Here is a 22,675-nt window from a genome sequence, read left to right as displayed (position 1 = left end):
ATTAAATCCATGTGAATTTCACTTCGGCAATATTACTATTATTATTACTAATCAAAATTATAGTTGAGTGATTACTATATTTAGAAACTGTGCTAGGATCTTCAGATTCATTTTTAATTTAATCTTCATAATGTTTGTATGATGCATTATTATTACATATATAGAACATTACATAGTAATCTTTGTATTGCTTTAAGAATCATTATATATATGATTGTGTTATATGTATAGATTAGGATATTGAAACTAAGGCAAATTTTGTGACTTGACCAAGATAATTTTACATATAAGTGTTTGAGAAGTGATCAGATTTATGAAGAATTTTCAGGCATTGACAAATAACTTAATGCATCTTTCCATCAAATACAAATCATGTGATTATGTGATCTATATATTATTGTTCTTAGAATGAATCTTAAAAGGACTCAGAATACATTGAAAGGACTAATCAAAAACATTTGGAGGAGCTGATTTGTGATTTGATGGATTCTTTCTGGACATGTACCAGTAGATACTAGCAAATACACAAAATCATGAAGATCATATAAACTTAGATAAAATTAAGTGAGCTTTTTAAACTGTTTTTCTGTTTCCTCCTTAATGTTATTTCCTTACATTGTCAACTTTCTGTATTTTTTTTTAAAGAGTTTTCAAGCAAGGTTGAGTTCGATGTGAAATTACTATGTTTCATTGTATGTGTTTTTTAATATAGGAAATATAGAAAAGAAAAAAAGAAAAAGTGAAAATTTAGAAAAGAAAAAAACTTAGAAAATAAAAAAGAATCGATGGAATTGCAATCAGAGAGGAAATTGATCATTATGAATTTAGGGCCTTTGAAAACTTCCTTTCTTTGATTTTTTTGATCAAAACTACTCGTCAAAGGAAAAAAATCATCTAATAGAGTCCCATCTGTTCAAAATCCATGAAAAATGCAAAAGCACTTTGTAATTAACTTCTATAAAGAGGTTGTTGGTTATTTGAGTTTTAAATGTGAGAATGGGAAGAGAATAGATCTGGGATGTCTGTCAAATGAAGGCTGTAGGGATTACCAAGGGGGTACAGTAGGGATGTCAAGGTAGCATTCTGTGATAGGAGATATACAGTTGAAGATAGGTGACTACTATAAAAGAAATACAAAATGAAAAGCAATGATAAGACTCAACAGATTTGAATCTCCAGTGAATCCAGAGTTTATAAAACTGGGAACAGGAAAATATATTCGATTGAAAAGTTATGATGAAGTAAGTTTATTATGCAGATGCTATTTATTTATTTATTTATTTATTTATTTATTTATTTTGTGCAGATTTAATAGGAACTGTTGCAGGATAAATGTATTGCTTTTGTAATACAACTAAAGCTTTCAATTCTGGTTATTAATGTTTTCTAGATGAAGTTAGTCAATAAACTGTTACCATTCTAGTAGTCAGTTGCAGTTCTTTCGTGTATTATTTATTATAGTTATGACACCAGGAAAATATTTTTAAAGGCCTGGGAGATAACATAGAATCCAAAGATACATTAATTAGAACTCTAAACCCTAGTCATTATAATGAGCCTTAAGTATTGTGAAGCAGCAGAAGATACCAAAACATATACCATACTGCAGTAGAATATGGTTACATATAAGCAGGGATGAGTTTATTGATGTATAATTAGAAAAGGTGTTTTACCCTATTTATGTAGCCATGGAGAACAGTATAAACATCCTATTGGTGCTGCTACAAATAGGTCTCTAATACCTTATGTAAACATTTACTAGGCAGAAAAAGGGCTCTGGATTTAGGATGACTAATGAAATGAATTTTTCTTTCATTTAATCTGGACTTCTGTGCTGTTGATTCTGTTGTATCTGCCTTGTGAAATTTCCTTCTTCATTCTTACTATTCCCTATAGGTCACAAAACCCCCTTAATAAATTCCACTGGATTAGGACTAAGATATAGCTTTTCCCGGTCTATATTTAACTCTTGGAAATGCTGTGCACTGTATAAGAACTGTGAACATGAAGATTCCGTAGTACGCAGCTATCAGCCTATCAAAGAGTACCTTGAGGGTTCTGCTTTATGATGCCTCAAGGCAAAGAAGGATTCTTTGTCTCTCAAGTAGCCTTTGATCAGCTGCCTTTGAGCCGTCAAGATGCCTTTGTCTTCTCTTCCAGCAGCTATTTTGTCTCATATGATAGCTGTAAACAATGTACCTCCTCCTCCACTTCGCAGTTTACCAAGTGAGTGAGGAATATGTCAAGGGTTTGTCATTGTTTTCAGTGGTATTTACCCCAGATATGAGAAACAGGGCACTTGTGAGTTGGTAGAGAGATGAGGAGGAATCATTTTGCTAGAGAAGTGAGATGGGAAAAACATAGATATGCAAATCCTGCTTTGTCCCCCTGAAGTCATTTCAATTCTCTAGATGTCAAATATTTTAATTTGTAAAGTGAGGATCTTTATGAACTTTCAGAACTTCAAATAAGAAATACTTTTAAAGAGAAAAGGAAACAAAGGCTTAGAAAGAGCACATGGCTCACCAGTGATCAAACCCCTTGTTTCTGGTAGGTCTTCGAGTGCCTACCCAGTCAGTCTTACTGCCCTGCCCTTTGTGGGCTAATTAATACTTAATTTTCACTAGGAGAATTCTCATTAAAATTTTCAAGGAAAAAAAAAAAAAGAGAGACAATGCCTGTTACTCTTCCCCTGAAATTTATTCTTACTCCATTTTATTTTTATTTTGTAGTCTTTGATTTATAGTATCATAGAAATTATAGAGTTAAATATTTTGAAGTTTATGCGTTTGAAAGTACTTTCTTATTTTATATAGTCAGTCTGAACCTGGAACATTTTCTCAAGGCTTCTTGTCATAACTATCAAATTCATTGATCTATTATTTGATCACTAATATACTAATAATATGGAATAGTTTCATGATTGTTGAGATTTAAAAAAAATCTTCTGGATAACAAAGATAATAATCTTGATTTTTTTCAACTTCAATAAAGCATTTACTCTGTTTTTTAAATATTTATTGGGTAATTTGTTGTATTATTTGAAAAAGCTAACCTGTCTGTTCTTTTATCTTCTTGTGATCGTTAGCTCTTTCAAATCATTTTTTAAAAATTAATGATCATAGTCTCCAGGGGAAAGGGTGCAGCAGTTGACACCTTTTTGAAGGGGTATACTTATGTCTTGAACAGTGTCAGACAAAGTCCTTATGTCAAATCAGACTAATTCCTATATGTTTTTATTATTATTGCGAAAAATTATTGAATGTAGTCAAAGTTTTATTTTTCTACGTGAATTGAAATAAATATTAAATGTAATTTTGCCAAAACCCACAGCTTATTTGCCAAAACCCACAGACTAATTCCTATATGTTTTTATCATTATTGCGAAAAAATTCTTGAATGTAGTCAAAGTTTTATTTTTCTATGTGAATTGAAATAAATATTAAATGTAATTTTGCCAAAACCCGCAGCTTCTACTGGACAGGTCTTATTTGTGCAAAAGAAAAAAAAGTCACCCTAAGACAATTTCTTTAGCAGCCTACGAAGCACAGTAGCTGGGAGTTAAAAGATCAAATTAATTTAGAATCAATGGGAGGAGATATGTGCTACCCTCTGTAGTGTCTCCCAAGGACACTTAACTTGTGTGAAGTGATAAAAAGATGAAAAATCAGCAGCAATTTAGATCTCAGAACAGAAAAGAGCATAATGGAAAGCAGTGGAGCTCCCGGTTTTCCCTTTAGAGGTTCCTACTTGATGTTCTATGTCTGTGACTTCTCTTTGGAGACGTGTCCTGCTTGCTTAGTATCTGTGTCTTTGTGCTAACTCTAGCAATTGACAATTTCCCTTAGCAAACTCTGTCTCTGCTGAAACAATGATCTCATGAAAGCACATGTGAGGATGCTTTCAATCGATAATATGACTAAATCTGAATTATAAAGAAGATATAAATGGGAATGATTCAAAATGCAATGGGCATAAATAGGAAGGTTCAGTTAAGGACCTTAAAAAAAAATCCAGCTAAAATTGTCTCCATTTGCAGATGACATGATTTTATATATAGAAAACCCTAAAGACTCAACCAAAAAACTGTTAGAACTAATCAAGGAATTCAGTAAAGTTGCAGGATACAAAATTAACATATAAAAATCAGTGTTTCTATACACTAACAATGAATTTTCTGAAAAAGAAAGAAATCAATCTCATTTAAATAGCATCAAAAACAATAAAATACTTAGGAATAAATTTAACCAAGGTGGTGAAAGATCACAACTCTGACAATCATAAGATATTGATAAAAGAAAGGTCTTGGTAATGCTTTTTTAGATATGACACCTAAAACATAAGCAATAAGATAAAAATTAAAAAAGTGAGACTGTATCAAACTAAAAATATTCTACACTGCAGAAGAAATCACCAACAAAGTGAAAAGACAACATACACTTGGTAAAAGATATTTGCAAACTATATATCTGATAAGGGATTAATATTTAAAATATATGAAGAACTCATACAACTCAATAGCAAAAAAAAATTCAATTAAAAAATGGGCAAAGGACCTAAATAGACATTTCTTTAAGGAAAATCTATAAAAGGCCAACAGATACGTGGAAAGAGGCTCATAATCACTAGTTGTTAGGGAAATGCAAATTAAAACTACATTATCACTTTTTAGAATGGTCATTATTAAAAAGACAAGAGATAACAAATGCTGGTATGAATGTAGAGAAAAGGGAACCCTGTGCACTGTTGGTGGGATTGTGAATTGGTATAGCTACTATGGAAAGCAGTATGGAGTATAGAATTACCATATCATCCAGCAATTTCACTTTTAGGAATTTCCAAAGGTAATGAAAACATTAACTCAAAAAGTTGCACCCTTATGTTCATAGAAACATTATAGGCAATACGTGGAAACAATCTAAGTGTTCATTAATGCATGAGTGGATAAAGAAGTTGTGGTACATATGCACAATTGAATATTATTCAGCCATTAAAAAATAAGGAAATCCATTTGCAACAATATAGATGGACCCTGAAGCCATTATCCTAAATCAAATAAATCAGACCAAGACAAATATTGTATGATCTCATTTACATGTAGAATCTTAAAAAAAAGCTCATAGAAAAAGAGATCAGATTTGTGGTTACCAGAGGTGGGGGGGTGGGGTGAGGGGAGGAGAAACTGAGGGAAGGTGATCAAAAGGTAACAGACTTCCAGTTGTAAGATAAATAAGCACTAGGGATGTAATGTATAACATGATGGCTGTAGTTAACACTGCTGTATGATATATAGAGAAGTTATTAAGAGAGTAGATCTTAAGAGTTCTTATCACAAGGATAATTTTTTTAAATTTTCTTTTTATATATTATGAGATGATGGATGTTAACCATGCCTATTATAATCATTTCACAGTATATGTAAATCAAACAATTATGCTGTACACCTTAAACTTATACAGTGATATATGTCAATTATTTCTCATTAAACTGGGAAAAAAAAATCCAGCCATTATATATATCCTTGCTTACTTTGGGTGAGGTTAGTTAGGTTACCTTTAGTGAGTCATGTCTACCTTATCTATAAATTTTATATGTGAATATTTGAGGGCTTGTGTAGGCCTCAAATAGGCAGTTTGTAAGCATTTTGCATGTTATGTTATTTCATTTAATTGTCGCAAGATACTTATGAGGTCTATAGTAAGCAAAATAATGTCTTCCAATGATGAGCATATCCTAATACCTGGAACCTGTGAGTAAACTATGCTACATAGCCAGAGCGATTAAGGTTGTAAATGGAATTAAGACTGCTAATGAGATGACCTTGAAAAGGGAAAAGATTCTGGATTTTGCAATGGGCCCACTGTAATCAAAGGGTCCTTTATAAGTGGAAGAGGGAGGCATGTGACTTAGAATCACTGAGATTCAGGGTGAGAAAGGCTCAACTGGCCATTGCTGGCTTTGAGATGGAAGGGGGGGACATGAACCAGAGAATTGGGGCAGCCTCTACAAGCTGGACAAGGCAAAGAAATAGACTCCCCTGGAGCTTCCAGAAGGAATGGAGCCCTGCTGACAACTTGATTTTAGCATAGTGAGATCTGTTTCAGACTTTTTCAGAGCTCTAAGTTCATAAATTTGTGTTTTAAACTGATATATTTGTAGTAATTTGTTTCACCAGTGATATAAAACTAATACATGGTCCATTTTACAGTTAAGGATAGTGAGGCTTGGGTTTCATACCAAGGTTCACACAGTTGTCAAGTGGTAGAGAATTTTCATAGTATCATTTATACGAATTTTCTCTTAAAAACAACGGCCAGTAGCTGTATAGTTTCCTCCTACCCACCAACCTGAAATCCCCTCCACAGTTTACCAGTTAAATGATATATATGCATTTGTTGCATTGTGCCATTTCGACCATTTAGACACTTAATTTAAGGAGAGAACATATCATGCATCTTTAAACATCCTTCCGGTACTGTCTCATTAACTCTGAAATCCAGATTTACAGGCACTGCAAGTAGTTAAGCTTGAATCCCTTATACATTTTTTCTTTAAAACTCTCCAGTCTTCTCCTTCTATAGTCTTTTTGACTTGTGTCTCAGGATTCTTAAGAGCTTACTAACCCAGAAGGAGATGATTGTTCTCAAAAGCGAAAAGCCATGCCACTTATTCTGAATGAGAATTGTTTTAAAACCTTACAGTTAGCAAAATCTACAGTAGTTTTACAACCCGGGTGAAATAGCATCTGGGTCTAGGTACACACATGGCCTGTTATTATTAGAAGTTGATATTCTGAAGAGACAAAGGGAGGAAAAATATCTTAATTTCTTTTTTTTTTTTAAATAGAGGGCAGGTAGCTGTCCTTTAGCACTTGACTGGAGGAAAACCCTTACACACTTATCATTAGGAGTATGGTCTAGTTAGCTACTTTTGTTTGGGCTAATATGCTATGCTTCTGTTTTCTTCATGCTTATTAGGCTTATCCTTCTGCAAAGGACAAGCTGACAAATGTGCTTTACATTTTAACTACTTGTTTATCTGGGAGAAAGAATTCCTGTACTTTAACAAAAGGGTTTTTTTGTTTGTTTGTTTGTTTGTTTTTATTCCAGTAACAAAAAGAGTTTCAGGTTTGCAAGAAATTTTAAGTATATCTTGCTTTTTCCAATATGGGAAGATGTAGAAGGAAAAAAAATGGCATTCAAGAGAAGACCAGAGATAACTTCAAGGAATTTAGAAACAAGATAGTACTCCTCTAAGTGAATGTTTTCCTTGCTTTTTTTAAAATTTTATTTTATGATGTACATTTACAGAAAACCTGAAAAAACTGTGTCATCATTCCTAACACTTCAAGGACATTTCCTGTAATTTGAGAGACTTTCAGTTTTTTAGTAGCTAAAGATGAAAGGAGTATCAAGATATATATTTATCTGGAAAAGTAACTGTTGCTCCATTTTAAAGTTTTAAACCATTCAAATCCTAGGAGTGCAAGTAAGAAAAAGGGTGGCCTGTTAGTGGAGAAGACAGAGAAGCAGACTGTGTAATGTACACAAGAAAACAAGGTTGAAAAACAGAGCTAAAAGATGAGAATGGATGTTCCAAGAAGGAATAAAAGATGGAAAACGTGGTTGAATCTTTGTATATGTCTCTGTGTTTATTTAATCAATAACAGTCCCTTTGGAAAATGCCACTTGATTATTTAGGAAAAGAAGTATCAGAAAATTATTTTCTCAACTTTATTTTTCAGTGCAAAAGTCACTTTTTTTTAATCCTAAAGGAGAAAAGATTAATGTTTTATTGAAAAACCAAGCATTTACTTTTTTTTTCTTACCACTCGTAACTATCTCAACGTACTTGTACTTTTTGTCAGAAAATCTCAAGTGACCTTTAGAAATTAAGTAATTGCAACTTAAACTTGAGCTCAAATCATTTCTGGGGATTCAGGCAAGAAACCCTGCAGTAAACTGCAATACAATGAAAATCTGATCTCTCCACTACTGGTCACACTAGGTCACAGCTCATGTCTCAGGTTACTGCTCTGTTCTAGGCAGTCTATCTCAGAAATACTTTCTGGATTAGTCCTCTGTTCCCTTCAACCACCTAGATTAGATCTCTGCTACCTTTGACTGAACTGATCCCTGGACTTCCTTCCAACATATATTATGGACCAGATTCCCTTTTTTAAATATGATGATTTAAAAGGGAATTTGATCATGTTAACTGCCCACTTAAAAGCTGTCAGGGTTTTACTCTTTTCCAAAACTTAGATTACAGTCCATTTTCTTCAGTCTGGCATTTTAAATTTCAAGCTTTGGCTAAAATCTCTCTCTGATGTTCAAGACTTTATAGTTCCTAGAACTCTCCACTACAGCTAAAACGCTTTGATGGATGTTCTTTAAGCCCATCTGCAATGCTGCTCAAGGCAACCGGAGGCCTTTCTAGGTTCAAAGCAACATTCAGATGACCACAGTTTTTACATCTGCTCCAAAGGACATAAGACAGAATCGAAATCTTGCAGAAGGACGGCATCAGGTGTTCCCCTTCTGTGGGAGCTGTTCTCCCAGCTGTTGAGGCAGCAGCACGACAACCCTCTTTGGCCCCCAGCATGGTAGTTCAGGTTCAAGGTAATGAAAATCACATAGGGCAGGTGCTGAATTATCCTGAATTAAAAGCCTCATACCCTGAAGGAGCCAGTATCTCTTATTATAAAAATTCTATAGGTACTGTTTCTAAGTTTCCTGCAAGGTACTTCTCAGTTATAAGAGTCACTGTAGTTTCCATATCTTGGCCATTGCAAATAATGCTGCAATAAACATAGAGGTTCATGTATCTTTTCAAATAATTCATGTTTTTGTTTTCTTTGAATAAATACCCATAGTGGAATTACTGGATCTATGTTATTTCTATTTGTGACTTTTTTGAGGAATCTCCAAACTGTGTCAACTGTACATCAATAAAAAAATTAATAACAAAAAAGAGTCACTGTAGTCAGGGAAGTCCATGTCAGTGACTGTTCATTAGGTATTTGTAGATCATCTATAGTTTTCTTGGTCTAGATGCAACTAACCAATCAGGGGTCATTGTTAGCATAGCCGATGTTACCTGGCAATCTGGTTGATAGCTCTACCTTTATCTGTTCTCTAGAGATCAGAGCTGGAGAGTTCTCACACTAGGGGAAAGTTACTCTGTGAGTTACACCATCATACTCTTCATCATACTCTTGTGCTTTAGCTGGTGTTTCCTCTTGGAGTTCTCATCTATCCTGCTCTATTTTTTTTTTTTTTATATCACTCCAGTTCTTTAAAATTCTGGTCAATGACTTTAATCTCTACAAAGACAATCTTGGCCTCTTCAGTATGAAATAATGTCTTCCATATCTCTAAACTCCCTTGGTACTTTTTCTATACCTCTTCTATTATTCTTACCACCTTTTAACCTCACATTAGATATTTCATAGACATGTGCCTTAGGGTTATGGTTCTTATTAGATATATATCTAGAGATAAATGTTTATCCTTCACATGTCTTTGTATCTCCAATGCCTAGCATGCAGGTGATAAGTAAATAGCAGAAGCAGGAACAAGTCTTACACAATTTATGGAAATTTTGGTGAGTAGGTCTCTTTTAAAAGTTATTATGTACTAATGTATGCATTAGGCACAAGAGAATATTGAAATGATGAGTGAGTCTTCCTCCCAACCCATACTAATCTTACACTCAGAAGTAACTATCATGAAAAAATATTATTTTTTGAAATTTTCCATGCGTATTCAAGTATGTAAATACATAGGCACACATGTGTATATATTTTTAATATTAAAATATATTTAATTTTTAATACGCATAGTAGGGCATTTTTATTATCTTATATCATACCTTTATTTTGCACTTAATGTTACATTTTATGAAGGCCTTTTCATGTCAATATGTAGATATGTACCTTATTCATTTTAGTGACTATATTTCATTATTTGAATATACCAAAACACTACTAATGGATGTGCTATTTAACCTATTGCGTCTCACCTTTAAACCCACCCTTCTATATATTCTGCTTTGTGATGCTGGGGCTAGGGCTCTGCAAACTAGTTTTTCCCAGAAAGCCAGCTGGCTTCTTGTTAAGAATCTGTCAATAACAGGTATTAGAGGGAGATTGGAAGACAGGAGCAAAGTTAAGGAAAGTGTTTATCCTTTTGTTTTCTATTTCTGATTTGCTTCTCCTTGTGAGTGTCTCTCTAGCAATGTCTTTTTCACCCAAGCAGTGGCTGTTCGTTCCAGCAACAGCAGTTAATTCTATTTGCAGTTTTCCCAGTGTTCCCAGAAATAGCTTTATTGCACCCCCTCAACAATTCAGCTCCAGCTGCTGGTGCTCTCTCCTCAGAGGTCCAAATCTCAGCTTCTTAGGACCATTGCTCCCCGCTTCTAAGTTTTAGTAATTCAACCTCTTCCCTTTGCTTCATCAGCAAAAAGAGTGGTGGTAGATGCTTTCTGCATATTTGCTGCTCCCTTTTTGTCTCTCCAGTTCTCTAATATCTGACCAACAGTTCTTTGTATCTTTTTTTTTTTCCATTGAAATTACTGGTGTGGTTTCAGTCTCCTGATAGCTGAATCCTTACTAATTCAGTGGGAATTTGTTTCTAGTTAGTTTTGCTGTTAAAATCAAATAAACATCTTGTACTATGTTCTTTTTTTGCTAAGCAAGTGTATTAAAGAACTGCAAGGCCAAAGGATGTGTGCATTTTAAATTTTGATAACTATTAACAAATTGTCTTCCAAAGGGGTTGCACTAATTTCTACTCCCACCATCAATATATGCAAGTTTCTATTTCACAACATTTATACTAATATCATGCATTATAAAACAAACATTTTGCCAATAAATTAGTTGGAAATAGTTTTAATTGCTCTATAAGTTTGCATTTCTTTAAAAGTGAGGTTTAGAATCTTCTCATATATTTGTGGTCATGTGTATTTATGTGAACAGCCTATTTGTATGTCCCTTGCCCATTCACTGAGGTTTATTTTTCCTTTTATTTGAAAGAAATCTTTGTGTATAAAAGAAATTAGCCCTTTGACATGTACTTTACAGGTATTTTTCTCAGTTTGCATTTTTTGCATGTTTATGATTTTTGTGTCCTACAAACATTTTAGATTGTGTAGTTTTTGTCCTCTGTTATTGATTCTTGCTTAGAATGCCATTCTTCATACCAAGATTTAAAAATAATTCTTCCATGCTTTATTAGTTATATAGTTTTATTTTTAATATTAAGCTTGTTAAATACCTGGTGCATCTGGAATTTATTTTTGAATAAATTTACTTTAGAATAGTGATGTATGGCTGCAACTTAATATTATTCCAAATGACCAATCAACTGTTCTAATACTACTTGTTGAGTAATCTGTCTTTTTCCTACTAATTTGAAATGCCAGTTTTTAGTGTATGTTAAATTTTCATATGTATTCTGGATCTATTTCGGGAAGCTGTTTTTTACTTTTTCCGCTTATCTCTTGTCTGTTTATGCATTTGTGTTGAATTGTTGTAATTTTTGAAGCATTATGATGTATTTCATTATCTAGTAAGATTAACCTTTACTGATTACTCTTTTTTAAAAGACTTTTTCAGGCCTTTCTTCTAAGTTTATTTTTTTGTATGACCTTTAGAAATATTTGGGCTTTTTCAACAAGTGAACGTGGGTATTTTAGTTGGAAATGTTTTAAACTTAAATATTCATTTTTGGAGAATTGATGTCTTTATGTTATTGAATATTCCTACTCAAGAACTTGTATTTTTATAATATTCAACCTTCCTACTTCCAATTTTTGCAAGTGTACTTTTTTTTTTAAAAGATTTTATTTATTTATTTGAGAGAGAGAGAAAGAGCACAAGCAGGGGAGAGGCAGAGGGAGAAGCAGACTCCCCATTGAGCAGGGAGACTGACATGGTGCCCAGGATCATGACCTATGCTGAAAGCAGATGCTAAACCTTTTGAGCCACCCAGGTGCTCCTAGGGTTTTAATGCGTTATTATCATCATATATTTTGATGCTCAGATTGTTCAGTCTGTCCACTGGAAGTGCCTTCCTGTTGGTCTAACCATTTCCTTGCTTTCTGGCACAGTAAAATTTTTCAGGCTCATCTTGTGCTTTCCCCATCTGAGCCCTAGAGCCAGCTCTCTTGAATTTAGTTTTCTACAGTTTTTTCTGCTTTATAAACCCATTTATTTCTGCTTTTCTATTTTCTCCCTTGCATTTCTCTTGCTTTAATTTTCTTTTCCTAACTTTTTGAGTCAAAATGCTTAACTCTTTTGATTTTATTTTTTCTCTTTTCTTGTAATATAAATATTTTGGGGAGTGCATTGTCTCCAGAGAAAGATTTTAATTATATTCCATAGGTTCATGAAAACATTCACTCTTTTTACTTTCTTGATATTTTATAGTTTCAGTTTTGATATGCTCTTCGATTTAAGAATAAATTTGATAATATGTTTAATATATCATTAATTATGTAGTTTATATTTATATCCTCAGTGATTCAGTAGTTACTTGATTTGTAGGTAAGAAGGAAAGAAAGTTACTGTGGAGGTTATTCTGTCTCCATTTATTCCTAAAATTTTTGCTTTATGAATTTTAATGCCATATAATTTGGAACACAAAAATATTTAATAGATTCCATACCTAAACTTGTACTTCTTGATTTATCAACTTTAGACAATGAATATTCAGAGCCTAGTATAAAATGAGAAGAATTTCCCTCTTCACATCATGGTTTGCTTAGTAAGAAAATTAATGTCTAACTTTGACTAGTTGCATTCATACCTTCAAATATTATTATTAAGGTCCCATTATTTTTAAATATTCTTTAAACTGTAAATCTTAATTATTTACTATATGAGGGTATCTGTACAAATATATTTTATGATTTACTTCTCTGCTGAAACTTCCAAGTTGTTACTCATTACTATTTATACCTTTTTATTAGAATCTGTGAAGAATTTATTATTTGTGTTAAGGCTTACAGAATTTACTTAACCTTTATTAGTATAGTGTCCATACGCTTTAAGCTTCAGTTGTATGTTTATCACATTGTATTTTTCAAAGAGATCTTATGGTACTGTGTATTCTCTAAGGTCTTATATTTATTTACTACCTTTATAGTTATTGGAGAATAAAACTCATGATATATGCCCCCCACCCCATTGTCTGTTTGTTTGCCAAGACTTTGCCAAGACTTACAGAAGACTAAGGCCACACTAAATTTTGTCTGGGAGCTAAAATAATTGTTTATCTTCAGAACATGGTAACATTTAATTATTCACCCAGTCCAGAATATCTGGTCTCTTTGTAAATCATGTATTCTGCTTTCTCTTTCCCTTTCTGAGTCATGGTATTTGATTCTTCATATTCAAGTCTTTACATGAGAAAAGTGTTCTTATATGTTTGAACATTTTTTTTCCCTGTACCATTATTTCTGTTTTCTTATTCAGGAAAAGTTTTCACATGTAGTATCTGTTTTCTATCTTCATTTATCATTTTCTCTTTTTCTTTTCTCTATTTGAATGTGTTAGCCTTTATGTTCTGATTTATTAAATATTGTCATTTTTGCTATTTCTAACATAAATTTTGTCATAATTTTATCTTTCTCTTCTTTCCTGAATATAGCCTGTTTATTTGTAATTTTTTCCTATTGTCTTCTTTATATTTAATGCCATGTAGCTTTTGTTTTTCTTTCAGCAAGGATGGGAGTGTGTGTGTGTGTGTGTGTGTGTGTGTGTGTGTGTATGTGATTGTGAGGGCTTCCTCCCAACTTCCACTATTTCTTCTGGTGCGTACTGTTTGATTTTTATTTGGTAACTTAATTGTTTCTCATTGTTTTTGACACTTTCCCTTAGGGTGTGTTTTGCCTAGGTACCCAGATTATTGAATGGTGGTTATTTTTTGAAGATAGGTTACTTGCTTGAAGAAAGATAGCAGTAGGGAGTAAGCTGGTACAGCAGACATTGAATTTTCTTGTATATTAACTTTGAATACTTTCTCGTTAACTTTGAGTACTTTCTCATCAACTCTGTTCTGTAGTCTTCCCTAAATGATATATCTCTAATTAGTACTGTCATAATTCATATTCCAAAGGTTTTTTGGTAGTGACTTGACATCTATTTTTAATTTGAGTATAGTTGACACATAATGTTACATTAGTTTTGGGTGTACAACTTAGTGATTTGACAAGTTCATACATTATGATATGCTCACCACGAGTGTAGCTACTGTATGTCTTGTTGCATCACTATTACAATATCTTTGACTGTATCCCTTATGCTGTTTATTTGGCCTCTATTTCACTTCAGTGACTGAGACAAGATGCTTCTGTGTTGATTGCCACCTAGCATTTGTCATCCTACCACTACAACAACCTGATTCTTAAAAATATATGAGTATATGTGGAATCCTTGTTTGGCTCTACATTCCATATATGTCATGGGCTTTGGGTTCCCGTTAGTCTGTCTGAGTCTCCAGAACTTTCCATCTCAAGTAAGATTTCATTCGTTATATTCTTTAGGGCTATATAACCTTCCCCTAAGGAACTCTGATTATTTCCTCAAACAAGATAAACTTTTGTACCTCTTTTAAAGTTTATTGAAGCTACACTAATTAGCTGGTATATTTCAGTTTGTAGTTTGGAAATATGTAAATACTCAGTATTTTTTCCTTTTTCAAGTTTTTATTTAAATTCCAGCTAGTTAATTTACAATGTAATATTGATTTCAGCTGTAGAATTGAGTGATTCATCACTTACATATAACACCTAGTGCTCATCCCAAGTGCTCTTCTTGATACCCATCACCCATCTACCTCATCCCCCCCCCCACCTCCTTTCCAGAAACCCTCAGTTTGTTCTCTATAGTTAAGAGTCTGGTAAATACTCAGTTTTAATGAAGATCAAAATTGTTTCCTCTTTTTACACTTTGTTATTTAGTGGGCTCTTTGCCATTGTGAGATCTTTAATGCCCCAAATGACATTGACATGATCTTCAATCTTATGTAGAAGAGAGGTAAAATGATTAAAATATGATAACCTGCAAGGGGCAAGGAGTATGTGTGTGTGTGTGCGCGTATGTATGCGTGTGTATATGCATGTGCGCACGTGTGTGTGTGTGTGTGTGTGAGAGAGAGAGAGAGAGATTTTAAGTAAAGTTTCTATTATCTTGACATTGATTTTCAAGGATGACTTTCATGTGAATATTAGTGGAGTGCAGGTTAGAGTTTTGTGCTGGAGAGATTGATTCAAGGATCCTAAGTGTATGTGTGATAATTGGAGATGCAGGTGTAGGTGAGATCATGCAGGAAAAGGTTCTAAACTGAAAAGATAGAGGGATTGAGAATGGATTCATGGACAATGAAGATGAGCCAGCAGAGCAGTCTAATGAGGAAGAAGCAATCAGGGAGAGAATATGCCACAGAAGCTAACCACAGAAGTAGGTAGGCTTCCCCAGAGCCAGATGTTACTCAGAATTTAGTGCAAGGAAGACTGAGAAGTGGTTATTGGATTGGAAACTATAGGATTTCCTATATTCTTAATGAAACAAATTTTAATGAATAATGAAAGTGGAAGATAAATTATAGTGAGTGGAGAAGTGAATTTGAGTTGAGGAAATGAAGATGAATTTAGATTACTTTTCCAAAATTGTTAGATATAAAGGGAAGTTATTTTGATAATTTGTTGCATAATATTCCCCTCTTCTCATCCCTTCTCAGTTAATATATGTACATTTTAACATCATAACCCACTCAGACAAGGGGCAGGAACAACATGAGTGTACTTGTGTAATTGTCCATGTTGTACATCAGCTTTTAGTTATAGAAGTCCTTGATTAGGCTGTATTCCTCTGCCTCTTGATGGTTTATTTAGCTGACATTTTTCAGGTCCCTTATGTTTATTCAATGTTATTTTGAAGGAGAATTGACTTGGGTATTTTAGAAAACAAAATTAGTTGAAGGGAAACAAATAGACTATTTTTTTTAAAGATTTATTTTTTATTTGAGAGAAAGAGAGAGAGAGTGCATGGGGAAAGGGGCAGGGGGAGAGGGAGAAACTTAAATAGACTCTGTGCTGAGCATGGAGCTTGGTGCGGGCCTCGATCTCATGATCCTGATGCTTAACCAACTGTGCCACCCACATACCCTGAAGCAAATACACTATTAATCATCAATGTAGGTATGTTTAATCCCTATTATTACACAAATATAGACTTACTTAAAAGCCTTGAACTGGATCACTTATCCAAGTATATAGAAAGAATTAGTCATGCTTATAGTGTCTGATGGATCATTTATTTTCTCCATGCTCTGTATTTCAGTCCTATGGTAGAATTCACCACCTGCTTATTGGTAGAAGTACTGTTTTCCTACCATAAAAAAATTATTGATAATGTTTCTCTTGCTATTGCTGCTGAACTCTTTCTTTGTGCCCTGAATATTGCATTAAGCAAAGTTCTGCTTATCACTGGATTAGTTATTAGAGTATATCCTGCAAATAATTTTGAAGAGGTCTCAGCTTTCTGTTTTCCAGCTTTCTGTTTTCCAGGGTATGGTTATACCCTGACAATTTCACATGGTCACTGTCACATTTTCTCTTTGGCTGTGCTATCCATCTCTCTTATGTTACCCAGTAGCCACTCCAATAAGCCTAATTTCTCAGTAAATAGTGGTTTTGCATTTACATATTTCTAAGGCTTCACTTATTCTTAGCTTTTTTCCCTTTTTAAGGGAAAGTTTATTGGGGGGAAAATAGTTTAATTTTAACACTCACAAGACCCATTTTAACAAATTTTTATAACCCCCACAAAAAGCATACATAATTGACTCTACCGCACAAATATAAAAATACATATCTACCCCTGGACAGACATTAAGACATATAAACAAAAGATCACCAAGGTATCACTCAGATAAAACATTGGATTTTACTTTCTCTGTTTCAATAATATATAGTGAGCATTATATCTGTAAAGAACATTGTTTTTTTAATTTCTTGTTTTTTGTCTCTAGTTTAGGATTTACTTTGTAACCACCCTTTTATATCAGCTTCTAATCTTCTTTCAAACAAACTGTGGTCAAAATCTGTGATTTTACCCTTATCATAGGGTTAAGCCCCCTCTGCTTCTGTCAAAAGCCAAGCTAAGACATATTCATGAGGGAAAACAAGACTGGAAAACAAATGTAAACTTAGTGCCTCTGAAACTCCTTAAGCTTTATCCTGGTATTAAATTTGATCACCAGAAAAGCTCAACTTCTGGTCTCTACAAAGTTACAATTTCATGTTGAAATCTTTTGACTTTTTCTTAATGAAATTGCTTCAAAGACAAGATCCATTATGTTGTTCAACACCCTTTATGTAAAGTCGCTTGTCAAAAATACCTCTTGGAAATGAGAATCAGTGAAGAAATTTTTTGGTGAATTGCAAAGTGCCCTTCTAGGCTGTGAGTACTTACTACATAGGCCTTTCTGGTTTTGAGTTTACTTGGTTGTGCCAAGTTTAGGGCAAAGGCTTACCCTCAAATGGTGTAGCTCTTCTTAGGCAAGTTGATTTCTCAATTTTTCTATTCTTTGCTAGCAATTCTTCATCTTATAATACCCATCCTGTGATTTTTTTTTTTTTTGGTAGGCTATTTTAACTGAAGGATGAAGATATTTACTTTTTAAAATCCCTCTGTTAAGCCAGGATTTCTCAAACCTTGAACTTTTTAAAAAAATATCTATGGCAACCATCTCCCTTTCCTGTCCATACCAGACACTAGGGCTATTTCTGATCCTGTTTTTAAACTGGGTTGGGAAATTGGACTAAACTAACACTTCGAAGAAGTCTCTTCTTAATCCATCAATCTAAAAATCTATAATTAAGATTTTATATGATATCCTATATTAGAAATATGAACATACTTAAAAGTATTTTTGATAAAATGTAGCTATAATTTTGCTCCTTTAAGATAATTATTCCTTATGTTGCTAAAATGCAATTAGGTAATTTTCTGATTCTTAAAACTTAACCAAGTAATATAGGTAAGAGAATACCTAAATCATGTAATTAGTACTTTCATGTTTATTAAATGGTAATGATTTATGTGGATAGAAAGCAGTTTACTGTTTAAATTTCTTTTATTCCAGTTTCATTTTTAAAAAGTAGTATATGTTATTGATGATTAATTTTGGATCACAAAAGGCTTAAAGTGTCAAATTTTGTAATTCAGTAATTTGAAAATAAAATTGTTAAGTTTGGACTTCGTCAAATTCTACTGGGATGTGGTTAATAAATACATTTTAAAAAGTTTGGAAGTGCATTAAGCTGCTGATTTTCTCACTACCTTTTCACTAAGGGAAGGAATAACGTGCACGTTGGTATTACTGCTTTCTGTTTTGCAACATTTCTAACAGCATGCATTCTCCTGGAGAAAGGAGAGGACTTGTGATGTGAGTGCCCATCATTGTAATGATGCTTATCGCACTCAATACTCTATCTTCCTTTTCATCTCCTTTGAAGGATGTCAGTTTTTTCTGGCACTGAAGGAGAATGGCAATTAGTTTGCTTCCTGGCTATGATTACTATCTTTCTGCTCTTAAGGTATATTGTGTGATTTGCTTATACATTAACTTCAGATGGGATTTTAAACCGAATCCAGATATTGGAAGGTGCTCTGAAAAGGGGCTGGCCAAAGATGGGGGCCTGCATGGATCAAGTAAAAATTAGTAGTATTCCAGAGAAAGAGAAACAGAGACAGAGACAGAGACAGAGAGACAAGGACCTCAAGTAAACTCTACTTTGAATTGTCATGGCATTGTCAGTTCACATTCTAAAGGTATAGGATAGGGATTCTGAAAGGCTTTCTTCCAGAGGAGGGACATTATATGACACATATAAACTCCAAAAAACAAAGCCAGACCAGATTTGACGTCAATGAAAAGCATTACATTATTTCTTTGTATTATTTAATCACCTTATTCAGTTCTGCTTGTATATCAAAGACTGATAATACTTCACTTCCATGGTCACTGAATTCTTTTACTATGATGAATGTTTGAAATTAAACTCTATTTATAATCTTGGTTAATAAGATTACAGAAAGTTACTCAAATTTTTAATTGATTTTTTTTCAGGGTTGAAAATGTCTAAGTACATTGATTATGGCCAGTTGAATGCGTTGTGCCATATAAGAGGACTACAATCCAGGTAAGTTATTCATGTGTTTCTTTTTTTTTCATTCAAATGAATATGAACATGTTTGTTTTATGGAAAAAGTATAATAGTAAACTATTGTTGACTCCATAGGTACTTGATTTACCACATAGATAAAAAACATTTGAAAACCTGGAGGTTATTTCTCCAGATTAAAGGGGCAGAATATATGCTATATTTTAAGGAAAAAATTGAGTGTGAAACAAACAATTCATCCCTAGCTGGGCCCTTTCTAGTACTTAAAAAACAGTCATAAGGTTGAAAACACAAATCCTGAGTGAAGTACTTTGGCATGCATAGGAGATACCTAGTTGAAAGATACTGGAGCCAAAGAATTAGGAAATATTAGGGCTCAAAGCTCAGATTTCCTAAGGTATGTGATACTTGAAGATATAATTTGAAAAAAAAATTATTGTCTTGCCAACACTGTTTCTCAGGTTGTATTTTTGGAATTATAAGGCTAGTTAGTTTCTTACATATCAGTCAAAGTCCATCCACTCTTCCACTTTCCCTTATTAAGAGAGGGCCTTGCCTCATCTTTAATGGCACTGCTGAGAAAATGTCCCTCTATATTCTATTCTATTCTATTCTATTCTATTCTATTCTATTCTATTCTATTCTATTCTATTCTTTATGATAAGAATTAATTTGGTACTTGTAAATAGCCCTAGGTAGGCCTTCTACCTGTAATACTCCAAGAGTTAAGGCAGCAGAGGGGTTTAGAAAGAACCTTTTTTTTTACAGCCAGTTAATTTACCATGTAAAATTGCTGTAAATGATAATGTGTACAGATTTTCTGTTCAAATATTCAATTGTAAACTTCTTGTTAAGACTGTTATGTTTCTTTTGCTTTTGTATGGAATGATATTGCAAAAATAAAAAGAAAAGAACCTTTAAAAATGAATCTTCTTAATCCCTATCACCTATTTCCCTCATGCCCCCACCCACTTCTCTGGTAACCATCAGTTTATTCTCTATAGTTAAGACTCTGTTTTTTGGATCATCTCTCTCTCTCTCTCTTTTTCCCTGTTGGTTATTTGTTTTGTTTCTTAAATTCCACATATGAATGAGATCATATGGTATTTGTCTTTCTCTGACTGACTTATTTCACTTAATGTTATACTCTTTAGCTCCATCCATGTTATTGCAAATGGAAAGATTATTCGTGTGTGTGTGTGTGTGTATGTGTACATACCATATCTCCTTCATCCATTTATCTATGATGTACATTTGGGCTGCTTCCGTAGTTTGGCTATTGTGAACAATGCTGCAATGAGCGTAGGAGTGCATGTATCCCTTTCAATGAGTGTTTTTGTATTTTTTGAATAAATACCCAATAATGTAATCCTGGATCACAGGTAGTTCTATGTTTAACTTTTTGAGGAACCTCTATACTGTTTTCTATAGTGGCTGTACCAGTTTGCATTCCTACTAACAGTGTAGGAGGGTTCCTTTTTCTCTACATCCTTATCAACACTTGTTTCTGGTGTTTTTTATTTTCTTGTGTTTCTGATTTCAAATTATTTCTATATCTTCATCGAACTTGTCATTTCTTCTTTTTCAGAGAAGGGGAGGAGGACATGCTTCTTTTATATTTCTTGGATTTCTCTCTAGAATGATTTTTTTCCCCCTTTCACTTATGCCTCCTTCTCACTCTGAGTGCCTTTCCGCGCTGAATGAAGAATCAACATGCACTCCCAAGTCATGCCACTTTGCTTGAATCCTGGCTCAGGCACTCATTGAATGTGTGACCTTGGTTTGGTTATTTAATTTCTCTTTACATCAGTTTTCTTATTTTTAAAATGGAGATAATAATAGTACCTATTTTACAGAGTTATTGGGATGACTACATGAGCTAGCGTATGTAGAGTAAAGAGGGTTTGGCACATAGTGAGAGCTATATAAATGTTATTTTAAAATGATTATTGCTGTTCAAAAAGGCTCATCCAAGTTTTCAAGTGTTGAATATATCTGATATGCTGGACTCTTTTCTAACACATAAGAAGCTAGTTCAGGCTTTTGGAGCCGAATGTCTTTTGTCCTGTCATTTTCCTTTTGCTTTTTCACCCAGGCATAAAAAACAAAAAACAAAAAAACCAAACATGTTTCTAGACCTCTTCCCCCACCCACCTTGGGTGATCATAGTAAGAGAGATTGAATCATCTAGATGTGGAACTGCCAAAGTCTCCATTCGACATAAATCTTATCATCCTTCATCTTCCTGGTTTGATAATCTCTCCTAAGTAGTGTTCTCTCATCAGACAATATGCTGCTCCAAGCCTAGTCTGGTTGTCCAGCTTGACTTCCTTCTAGTAAGTCTTGAATTTACTATGCCTTTTCTTAGACACCAAATCCTGTGAATTTCTTAGATGTTTTCTTTTGATGCATTGGTACACACCAGGGGCCTGGGAGAGGGCATGTTTTCAGGTACCTATATATATATATATATATATGTATATTGGACTTAGGTTTTAGAAAAAGAATATGAGATTACAGGTACAAACAGATTTGAAAATAAATATCTTTTTAGAATAAGATAATAAATTACAACAAAATGATGGGTTGGCAATATAGGTCCTTTTTCCCACTAAGATTTCTTTATGCAGTTTATCAGAAATATATACATTGAATTTTTCCAGAATTACAAAGCTTTCAGTTGATTTCAACGAATTGGAAAGAGATTTTAAAACAATGTATTTCTCCATATTTATTATTTATCTATTTTATGTTAAAAACGACCAATGAAATATTCTTCTTTAATAAAAAAAAGAAAGGCTGAGAATTAAATGACTCAAGGATTGAAATTTTTGAACATGAAAACTATCAAGGGTTTGATTATGTATTGTATGTATGTGTGTGTATAAACCCTACCAAGGGTTTGATGATACACTATATATGTATAATATATATAATATTCATATATTTTAAATATATATTTTAAATATATATATAATCTTCCTTATAGTTGTCCTTCCTTTCTCCCAGGGTGGGAGGATGGAGGGGAGGCTGCTACTCTCTACTGCTTCTTATATGCCTCTACCTTGTACTCAATCCCAACTGTTGAAGTTACTCTTGTCCCCACCTGGGCATATGAGAACTCTTCTCACTGGATTTTATACCCTTGTGCCTGTGTGTCTGTATATATATATAAACTTTGTACAAAAAGCAAGTCCCACTGTGTGGTGGTTGCTGCTCAGATGCATGTAGTCAGTCAGTTGGTGTCTGTCTGATGTTTCTTCTCCTCTGAGAATAAAGGCAGTATATTAGTACGTTATTCTGGAATTTTTTATCACAAGTAAAAGAAAAAATGTATAACAAAGAGGAATGATGTCACTCTAGATTTTTAAATTCTTGGATATAGGACTTTTCTTTTTTTTTTATAATAATATTTTTTATTATATTATGTTAGTCACCATACAGTACATCCCTGTTTTTTGATGTAAAGTTCGATGAT

At 33.5% G+C, this 22,675-nt stretch overlaps 1 protein-coding gene across 2 annotated transcripts in view; it reads left to right on the top strand.

Annotated features, from left to right (window-relative positions):
* The first annotated feature begins 2,138 nt into the window (after positions 1–2,138).
* CNBD1 (cyclic nucleotide binding domain containing 1) overlaps positions 2,139–22,675 on the top strand; it is a 445,210-nt gene continuing 424,673 nt past the window's right edge. For both annotated transcript variants that reach the window (XM_087864416.1, XM_087864415.1), the window contains exons 1-2: positions 2,139–2,226; positions 19,143–19,215. In XM_087864416.1, the coding sequence (XP_087720542.1) occupies positions 2,139–2,226; positions 19,143–19,215 (161 nt within the window). The remainder of the gene's footprint in view (positions 2,227–19,142; positions 19,216–22,675) is intronic.

The sequence above is a fragment of the Ursus americanus genome, chromosome 9 (assembly GCF_024610735.1).
Source record: "Ursus americanus isolate L20-20 chromosome 9, mUrsAme1.1.p, whole genome shotgun sequence".
NCBI classification, from domain to species: domain Eukaryota; kingdom Metazoa; phylum Chordata; class Mammalia; order Carnivora; family Ursidae; genus Ursus; species Ursus americanus.
This window is presented reverse-complemented; position numbering and strand designations above follow the sequence as displayed.